The 10,843-nt window shown below is 43.2% G+C and overlaps 1 protein-coding gene across 1 annotated transcript in view; it reads right to left on the minus strand.

Annotated features, from left to right (window-relative positions):
• The window catches only part of LOC107298161 (transcription factor Sp2-like), a 10,988-nt gene extending 6,647 nt beyond the window's left edge, over positions 1–4,341 (minus strand). Inside the window, exon 1 of the mRNA XM_015827525.1 lies at positions 4,271–4,341. Coding sequence (XP_015683011.1) covers positions 4,271–4,333 — 63 coding nt within the window. The 5' untranslated portion in view covers positions 4,334–4,341. The remainder of the gene's footprint in view (positions 1–4,270) is intronic.
• Positions 4,342–10,843: the final 6,502 nt, after the last annotated feature.

Consider the following 10,843-nt stretch of genomic DNA (forward strand, 5'->3'; position numbering starts at 1 on the left):
AATCTGAAACTCTACAATTTTAAATTGGGTATAATTTTATATTATTATAGTGGGTTTTAGGACAGGACAAATAATTTAATTAGTTTTAAATATTTTAAATATTATGGTATTGCTGTTTTATTAATGTGCCTGTTCACCGCCCTGAGTCCCGCAAGGGAGAAGGGCGGTATATAAATCAAATAAATTTGAATTTGAATTTATCAACAGAGTTGGATCCAAACTAAATGAGGAGTGCTTCAGGCTCATGAAGTGCAAAGAACAAAAACCTGTCTAATTTAGGATCTATTCCAATGAATTTGAGTTCATCAAACATTCCAGCTAACATGTATTCAAAATATGAATTATTATGTATATAATAGTTTGAGACCCAAAGTGTTCTGTATATAATAGCCACACACAGTAGAAACAAAGCATCTAATACCTTAAAAACTAGCATTATTTATTCTTATTTATCTTATTCATTCCTCATTGAAAACCTTTTACCATTTTTGTCAAGCAACACCCCAAACTGAATTATCACAATAAACATTTTGCAAACAAATTAGTACTCTGTTAGAATCATATGCAGTAAGAACTTACGTTGGTATCATACACAATGAGGGTGATTCATTGACTTTGAATGGAGCTCAGGTGCCAAGGGAGTTTGGAATTATTTAGAAGACAGCCCCCTCCCCCAGGAACAAATGATCGGAACCTCCTTTTTATCAAAAAGAAAAAAAGAACACCATTCATTTACATGAAATACCAAGCGGAAGTAAATAAGGAGCATTCAGACTTATAACATTGTCTACCTCCTTTGTTCCAAGGGTAGAGGATCTCTTTTTTTCCTTATGAATAGATGAGGTAGCCCTTTCATAACTTGAGTAGAGAAACCTTTTTTTTATTGAGACCTGGCCTTCTGCATACTGCTCTATTTTATCCTTTATCCACTCTGACCTCTCCAGTTTCACACTGGAAGTATGTAAAAGGCTGCTTAGTAGAAGTATGAAGGGAATAGTCTGTAGATGACAAAACACGTTAGGGAAAGCAAATTGATCATGGCTTGACTTTTTTTTTTTTTTACGAATCCTTTACCAACAGAAGGCATCTGTGTTTTCTTTTATGTAATGAAGTAATGTGTGCATCTATGTGCACTCAGAAACATAGGACAGGCTGTACATGCTCTATTCCAGGGGTCCCCAACCCCCGGTCTGTGGACCGGTACCAGGCCACGGCATGCCAGCAACCGGTCCGCACAAACAAGCAAAGCCCCATCCGTGGGATGCAGGCAGCACACAAAACCATGCACTCTCCGATCCGTGGAAAAACCTTTCTCCACAAAACTGGTCCCTGGTGCCCAAAAGGTTGGGGACCTCTGCTCTATTCTGAGTCACAAGATCAGGAGGAATTACAGCTTAGAATGGAACAGTCAGTAGCATTCTTAGTTGCTGCTCAACTGCCTCTCCAACAGGGTTAAGGGGTATATTTTTTTAAAATTCTCTCTGCAGCTCCAAGCCAGATATGGCTCATTTTTGAATTTGATCTTTCTTTTATGGTTTCTCCTACCACATCAATTTTAGTTTCTTTCTGTTCAGTTTTTAGAGACTTATCTTGTGGATGGATAGACCATCTATTCAACCCAGGAAAATAGGGAATGCCTGATAAAGGTCCTCTCCTATCAGGAGTTATGATGGACACTGAGCTCCTCATTCTTAATGGCTGCTTCTCTTTTATGACCTTCCAGAGAATAGTTAAAACCTGATTTTTCTGAACGATTTCTGATTAAGCAGAGAAGGTCTGCACTATTGTCTGTTACTGCTTACAGTTTTGTTGTTTTTAATTTGGTTTGATTTTGTACATGCTTAAAGCCTCTGAAATAAGGAAATTTATGAAATAGACTTAGGATTGACAAGAGTTGTAAACCACTTTATATAATTTCTTTCCAATACTCCAAAAATATAGAACAGAGCACAGCTTCTATCTTTGCATTCTAAAAGGGAGACAGAAGGACACAACATATATGTAGCAAAAATTTTGTACATACTTCTACTATGTCACCCAGGAAAAGGGAGGATATACCTAAATGTTGCATGTTGTTTAATGAAAGTTGGCTTAGATAGCATTCCAAGGTTCTTAATGGAACCCAAATGTCTATGGAGATTCTCAATCATCCAGGTCATGGTTGTCCCAAAGATGCTTTTCAAAAGGCAACTGGACTTTCTTGGTTTTTTTCCCTTGAAAACGTTTTGCTTCTCATCCAAGAAGCATCTTCAGTTCAGAACTGAAGAAGCTTCTTGGATGAGAAGCAAAACGTTTTCAAGGAAAAAAAATCAAGAAAGGCAGTTGCCTTTTGAAAAGCACCTTTGCGTTAACAGAACCCAGTGTTTCTTAGGTCCTTGGGAAGGGCTGAAGGAGGGATGCATTTTTTTTTATTGAACTTTAGACCAGTACTGGTTTCAGATGCATTTTCTGCTTCTCTTCTCTGATAACTAGTAGCTTATAAAAGAAAGTAGTTTTCTACCAGATTCCATAGCCAACCACACTTTCTCATATAGTTGACACCAAGGTCCCTCTGGAAAATTCATAAATGAGTTATTGGCCTAGTAAAATGAAATACAAAATAAATATTTTGTTAGACTCAAATGAGCTCTCCAGTTAAAATAACTCTTCCTTTTATGGAAAAAAGCAAAGAAACATTTTTCATTACAATGCTTTATTAACTTGATTACTTATAAAAGGGAGAGTTCTGTTATTACAAGAGTTCATAATCTTATTGCACTGACCTTGTTAATCTTTTTGCATGTTTTCAATGTCTGTTAATCATTAAAGCTGTGCATAATTCTTGCTTCAAAAATGATATGGAAGAAGTGCTTCAGATTGTGTAGCATAGCATCTCTTTAAACTTTCAGACTTCTGCATAAGCCTGAAAACAAATGTGGCTACTTTAAGGAGTTGCATTAAGGATGCAATCCTTAAGTCAGCTGTGTCTCTTTTCAAATCCATGTGGAAGCCAAAGAAGACACAGCTACTTCAAAGAGATAGTAAGTTCATGCTCCAATGCATTTGGAAGTATATCTTCTAAATCATTTTCAAAGCATGCACACTCTTACCAGTTATTCCTCTGGAAATTCCATTTATATATATACTGATAGCGGCCATACATTTTTCCTCTGTGTAGTTCTCCAGCAAATATCTAAAATCATCATTCTATACTACTAGCCAACTCAATTAGTGAATTATACAACTTATTGATCCTAAAGTAAATACTTGGGTTGAGTTCAATCCCAGCTGAATCTTTGGACATCCTAATAATAGTTTTCTTGAATGTGAAACAGAAGTGGTTTGCCACTGCCTTCTTTCTGGATGTTTTTTTCAATTTTCTTGTCTAACCCTACAGCCCTGGGAATGTCTTATGGACTCCCATCTATGTATTAACCAAGTCTAAACTTTTTTTTTCCAATAGATGCTGCCACTTGGGAGTATTGGTCCCAAGCACACAGTGAAAAGCTCAATTTTTCTCTCATACTTTTTTCACTTCTGCCACATGTACTTTGTCACTTGCTCTGCCAAATTAAATATATTTCTAAGTGCAGGAAATCTTGAAAAATCAAGAAATTGCTTAGACCACCAAATACTTGTTGAATCATTTCTAGACAAAATTTTTAACTGACTGGCAAGTATCACAACACGTTGTTCTAAATGTGAATATTTACATATTAGTATTATGAGTCTCTAATAATGCAAACTGGAATATAAATCTAACAACCTAAAAGACTGACTATGGCAGGGGTCCCCAACCCCCAGTTCGTGGACCAGCACCGGGACACAGCATGCCAGAAACCGGGCCGCACAAACAAGCGAAGCCCCATCTGCGGGATGCAGGGAGCATGCGAAACGACACCCCCTCCAGTCCATGGAAAACCCTCTCTCCACAGAACCGGTCCCTGGTGCCCAAAAGGTTGGGGGGCTGCTGGACTGTGGTATGCAAGTATCTAATACAGTAATATAATATAAAGTTCAACAACAACACTGGAATTTGAAATATTTGAAATTTGAAATACTGATTTGAAATAGCACTACTTGCAATAATCCCTGAGATTTTAGGTAAACTAAATGCTCTGCCTCTGGCCTAATTTTCTAAACAAATAAATAAAATCAGCAAACATATTTGTAGGCTAGTAGGAGTCTTCTTTACTGTAAACACCTTTACCAGAAAGCTTTCAACAGTGCAAGATTCCAAGCCAAACATTCACATTTTTATGCAGTAACACCATGGACAGAAATGACCCACCTGAGCTGCTGAAGCAGCAGGCTGCAAGTATTCCCTGGGGCTAACTGCAGCAGTGGCAGACATACTGTCTCCAAATCTGCAAAAAAAAAAGTAATTAATTTGAATTTTTCAAAATTGATAGCAATATTTTCAATGTGCACAAGAGATATTGGTACTTAATTTGTCACAATACATCAGTCTGTTAAAATTAGTCACAGCATAAAACTGGATAATTATACCCACAACTTAAGTATTTATTTAAATGAACTGTAATCCATTTTATTGTTGGAAGAAAAATCAGGTCCAGTTCCAAGCCATCAGAAAGTTGCTGGCAATAAAATGGAGGCAGGCTGCAGGAAAGGAAGTCTCTCTTTATTTGGTAGCCAGAAACTAGTGACAGCAGCATGTTTCTGGGGTGGCTGACAAAATGGAGAGTAGGTGGGTTTTTATACATTCTTTGGAGCTTTGTATTTGAGATGCCTGTTCATTTGAAACATGCTTTGACCTATGCTTTAGTGTGCCCTTTTAGTATTCTAATTATTGTTGCCTGACTCCCATTGTGGCTGGGAGGTCATGCCCTGTCCTTGGAGCTGGGTGGGGAATGTAGGTTTTAGGAGTCTTTGTTTTTGTAATCCCATCAGCTCCAGCCTTCTGTGGGAGCTGTGGCTGAAGGTGTCTTGTTTATGAATGGGATGGCCTGGCTTTCTTAATGGGTACAAAACATCCATTTCTAAAGACTTCAGGCTTCTGCTTGGGGTTGTTTTTCCTATAGCAGGAAGACTGGGGCTGCTTTCTGTCTTTAAGAACATGTTTCTCCTTTTCTCCTTTAGGGGAAATATAATATTCTGCCTCTTTTAATATGCCCCCAAATATTTCATTCTCCCGGGGGGGGGGGGGTGTTGTCCCACATTATGCATTTTTTTTTTTGCCAGTGAAGCTGACAGATATCAAAATGATTAATAAACAAGTTGGACTGCATTCAGTATGGGTTAGAAAAGTAGTGTAACAACTATTACATTGGAAAAAAATTGTAACATATTTGAGAGAATTTGACAGTGATATCATCAATACTTAGGACTATTTTCAGGTGATGTTTATCACATTAGGGAAGAAAAAATAAGCTCTCACTTTCTGCTACCTCACCATAATAGAAACAATCAGCCAAATAACTGCAAGGTTAAAAGCCAGATGGAATTTAAGCAAAAGTCTTTACAAATGGTAAGCACCAAAATAAAACTATATGCATTGTTTCTGGTCCTTACACATTTGTAGTATGTAATAAGCTAAAAAGATGGCAATACTCGCTACTGGCTTGACACATCCTACAAATATGCATTCTAAATTGCTAAGTAGCAATTATTTTCTAATTATGAAAACTTATTTGCTGCCCATCTTGCCACAAGGCGACTCTTATTTATCAAGTTCTGTATATGGGGAGTGTTCCAAAAGCAAACCTTTAGTTTTTACAGCTGTGGAGATAAACTTGCAAAGGTAGGGGAGACGACTGACAAAATGCAGGAGCCATGGAAAGATGTTAACAGAATGACCAGAGTCCAGAAGAAACAATCTTTTAGCCTTTTCTAAGCACTGTTTTGTGCATCCTGCATAGTCCTGTGACTAAAATTCCAAAGGGAAAAGGTCATTCAGAGCATGTATGGAAGCACGTTATACCTGTCAGTGCTTCTCAAACCAATCTTTTCAAGCCTAAGAAAAGATACAGCTTAAGGATTTGCCACTTGGTGTAACACAAGTGTCCCTGTGCATTCAGAATTACCTCTTCCTTTGCACCACCCTAATAAGACCATATGCAGAGTACATCATGCAAAATGCCAGGCTGAATGAATCACAAGCTGGAATTAAGATTGCCGGGAGAAATATCAACAACCTCCAATATGCAGACAATACCACTGAAGAGGAACTAAAGAGCCTCTTGATGAGGGTGAAAGAGGAGAGTGCAAAAGTTGGCTTCAAACTCAACATTAAAAAAACTAAGATCATGATAATGTTAACTGGCAATTTATGGTACAACTAAACGATATGGATTTTGGAGAAAACTTCATAAATATAATCAAAACAATTTATCATAGACAAACAGCTAAAGTAATAGTAAATGGATATTTCACAGAGAACTTTAATATTAAAAAGGCACAAGACAAGGGTGTCCACTACCTCATTATTTATTTTAACGTTGGAAGTGCTGAATAGAAATGTCAGACAGGACCCAGAAATTAAAGGAATGGAGATAAAAGACGAAAAATATAAACTACAAGCATTTGCAGATGATTTGGTATTTATATTAGAAGACCCGTTGGAGACAAGCTCTAAATTATTGACAAAGATTGAAGAATAATTTAGAGAAGTAGCAAGACTGAAAAGGGGCGTTGTCTTACCTGAACGCCTTTTCTCAGCATGATGATGGATAATCCACGGATTGGGTTTCCTGAAGTCCCTTCTACCCAATTAGACTAAGTCTGAGAGATAGCCACGCCTCTTGCTGGGTCACGTTTACCCAGTTCCGACGAAGGCGAAGCAACAGACAAAGCCAGACGCGTTGGTTTCCAGACTCCTGCCACAGTGCCCATTAATCACTAAAGGGCGGGAGTGGATTATCCATCATCATGCTGAGAAAAGGCATTCAGGTAAGACAACGCCCCTTCTCCAGCATGAGGATGGATAATCCACGGATTGGGACATACCAAAACCTGCCTGTCCCTATGGGGGGGTAACAGACGGGGGATGTGATGCAGGAGATGACACTACCCTCTGTAATACTCTACGGCCAAAGGTAGCGCCAGCAGAAGCAAAACTATCAATTTTATAGTGACGGATAAATGGGGAAGGCGACGACCAGGTCGCCACCCTACAGATGTCGCCAATGGGCGCCTGAGTGGCCCAGGCCACAGAGGTGGCCGCACTACAAGTAGAATGAGCCGTGATACGCGAAGGAATGGCTAAAGACTGTGATTGGTATGCCCTGGCAATACAAGCCTTAATCCACCTGGCAATAGTGGAAGAAGAGACCTTGAGACCCATAGAGGCAGGATTGAAGGAGAGGAAAAGTGCCTCTGACTTACGGAAAGAAGCGGTTCTTTTAAGATAAATGCGTAGCGCCCTGCGAACATCCAAGGTGTGCCATCTGTGTTCCAAGTCACAAGACGGACTAGGGCAGAAACTCTGCAACACCACCTCCTGTGACCGGTGAAACAAAGAGTTCACCTTAGGAATGAAAGTGGGGTCTAATCGCAGGATCACGCAATTGGGGCGAAACAGGCAGAGATCCTCCCTGACCGAGGGCTGCCAATTCAGATATGCGCCTGGCCGAGGTCACTGCCACTAGAAAGGCCACTTTCATAGATAAGAGATTGAGATCACAGGAATGAAGTGGTTCGAAAGGCGACCCGGTAAGGGCCTGCAAAACCTTCAAAAGATCCCAAGAGGAGTAGCAATGAACCGTTGGAGGATGGTGGGCAAGTGAGGAAGAGTCGTCGCAAGAAAGAACCGTGGCCAAAGCCGCAACCTGTCTCCTGATAGTACTAGGAGACAGACCCTTATCCATCCCGTCCAGCAAAAACTGTAGAACCTGAGGCACCATGAGAGATGACAACTGGACATGATGCTTGGACATCCAAGATATAAAACTCTTCCAAGTAGAGTCATAAACTCTATTAGTTGACGGGCATCTAGACGCTTGGATCATATCAATGACCCTCGGAGGATAAGCTTCCTCAGTCAGACGTCTCCGCTCAAGCGCCATACGGTTAACTGTAGCCATTGAGGGTCGGGGTGCCGGAGCGCCCCTTGACTGAGTGCTATTTGGTCCGGGGGTATCTTCCATGGAACCGATACTGACAGGCTCATGAGATTGGCGAACCACGGGCGCCTCGGCCAATGAGGGGCTATGAGGACAACCTCCGCCTTCTCTCGCAGAATCTTGTGGATGATGGCCGGAAGTAGAGGGAGCGGAGGAAAAGCGTAAAGAAGGCCCCGGGGCCACGGGATGCGCAGAGCATCTACCTCCTCCAACCCCGGGGACGGAAAGCGGGAGAAAAACCTTGGAAGTTGGGAGTTTGCTGCCGAGGCAAATAAATCCAGAACCGGGTGGCCCACCCTGTGAGATATTGCTAGGAACAGTGCTGGATCCAGTCGCCACTCTGAATGATCCACCATCGCCCTGCTGAGAGCGTCCGCCTGCTGGTTGATTGCCCCCGAGATGTGATCCGCCTTGATCAAGGACAGATTGGCCTCTGCCCAAGAGCAGAGCAGTCTGGCTTCCGTCATCAGAGAACTCGACCTGGTGCCCCCTTGACGGTTCACATGGGCTTTGGCCGCTATGTTGTCCGTGAGGACGAGAACGTGCTGGCCTCTCACCTTGTGACTGAAATGACACAACGCCAGGTGAATTGCCCTGAGTTCCAGCCAATTTATATTGTGTTTCAAATCCTCCTTGGACCATCTCCCCTGGGCTATCTGAGACTGGAGGTGAGCCCCCCAACCGAAGAGACTGGCGTCTGTGGTGAGAACGATCCGTGACGGTTCTCTGAACTTTGAGCCTTTGTTGATGGCCCGAGAACTCCACCATCGGAGTGAACTCGATACCAGAGGAGTCAACCTCACCTGCCTGTTGGAGGAAGTTAACTTTTGCCTCTGAAAGGGGAGGAGGAACCACTGAAGGGCTCTTGAATGTAGTCTGGTCCAAGGTACGATGGCAATGCAAGAGATCATCTTGCCTAAGAGCTGGGAGAGAGTGAGAAGCGGAACTGTCCTGGTGCGTTGCACCTGGTGGACAAGGGCCCTGAGACTGGCTATGCGATCTGGCGACAGGTAGACCATGCAGCGTGTTGTATCTATCACTGCTCCCAGATGAAGGAGCCGCGTGGATGGAATCAGTTGGCTTTTGAGAAAATTCACCAAGAATCCGTGGTTCTGGAGCACCTCTATTGTACGGGCCACCTCCGACCGCGCAGCCTGGACCAACACTGATTGGATGGATGAGGATGTCATCCAGGTAACACTGGATCCGAATGGAATCCAGTCTGAGGTGAGCTGCCAGAACCGACAAGATCTTGGTGAATACCCTCGGGGCGAATGAAAGGCCAAACGGAAGCGCTCTGTATTGATAGTGATAAGATCTGTAGCAGAATCTGAGAAAGCTGCGATGTGGTGGAAATATTGGGATATGTAGGTACGCCTCAGTGAGGTCGATGGACGTCAGGAGCTCGTTCCTTCTTATGCTGGCCAAAATGGATTGCAGGGTCTGCATTTTGATTTTTTTGTATACCAGGTAAGAATTTAACCTTTTTAGATCCAGAATGGCCCTCCATCCTCCCAAGGTCTTTGGAACTATAAAGAGGATTGAGTAAAAACCTCGCCCCCTCTGATCGGGAGGGACCGGTTCTACCGCTCTTATTTCGATGAGATGGGAAATGACCTCCCTCATGAGTACCCGTTTTGACGGGTTTGAAGGTGTCAGACAGAAACTCCAAGGTCAGGCCGTTGGTGACGGTGGACAAGACCCAGGCGTCGGTGGTAATGTCCCCCCAGTTCTGAGAGAGCAGGGAGAGCCGACCGCCTATGGGGGGTCCCTCCCTGGAGTCACTTATTCCTCCGATAGGGATGGCCCCCGCGCCCCGAAAGGGTCGCTTAGACTGCTGTTGTTGCCTTGACTTGGGGCCAAAACGATCTGTTTGACGGTCCGATCTGGGAGGAAATGAACGTGTGGGTTGTGACCAGTTAGAACCCTGGGTGTTGCCCCGGAATCCCTGTCTGCGATAAAAGGGAGCAGACTTTCTGTCCGATCGCCTGGCCTGGTGAACAAGTACCTTTTTCTTATCCTTGTTTTCTATCAAGTATGGCTCCAGGGCTTACCCAAACAATTTTCCGCCCGAGTAAGGAGCGGTGGCCAAACGCCCTTTGGATTTTAAATCCGCCCGCCATTGCTTCAGCCAAAGCAGCCGCCTGGTAGAAATATTGGCTGCTATCGCCCTGGCTGAAAATCTGGCGGCATGCAACGTGGCATCGGCCGTGTATTCCACTGCCACTAATAATTTACCCGTTTGATAGGCGCGTACCTGATCCTGCGGGATCATACCCTGAAGCTCCCGGAGCCAAGTGATAGAAGATCGTGAGAAGAAAGAGGCTGACGTGGAAGCCTTTACTGCCCACCGATGCTTGATGCGCCCTTCGTAGTGCGTACTCAGATTTCCTCTCCTCCGGTCTTAATGCCTCCGCCATATCTCCAGCGATAGTGGAGTTTGAAAAAATGGGAGTAAGGGATGTGTCCACAGTCGGGACCTCCAGAAGGTTGTTTAAGGATGGCGCCACGCTAAACAGCTTTTTGTCAATCCATGCTCACGCAGGTATTAGAGAGTCTCATCCCTACAGAAATCCCAATACCCGGCATCCTCCCAGCATCGGTCCACCACCCCTGAATACGCCTACTCCATTGCTTCCAATCAATCCTCCTAGCGGCCTCCTTTTCCGCCGTCTTGGATGGTGCTTTGCTTTTGCCTTGACTTTGCTTTTGCCTTGACTTTGCCGGCTGCCTCCGCTTTTGGAGATTTGCGTCTCCTTTTACTTGAAAGACTGGTGGGTGCC

Source organism: Protobothrops mucrosquamatus, unplaced genomic scaffold (genome assembly GCF_001527695.2).
Source record: "Protobothrops mucrosquamatus isolate PMUCROS unplaced genomic scaffold, P.Mucros_1.0 scaffold3761, whole genome shotgun sequence".
NCBI lineage: Eukaryota > Metazoa > Chordata > Lepidosauria > Squamata > Viperidae > Protobothrops > Protobothrops mucrosquamatus.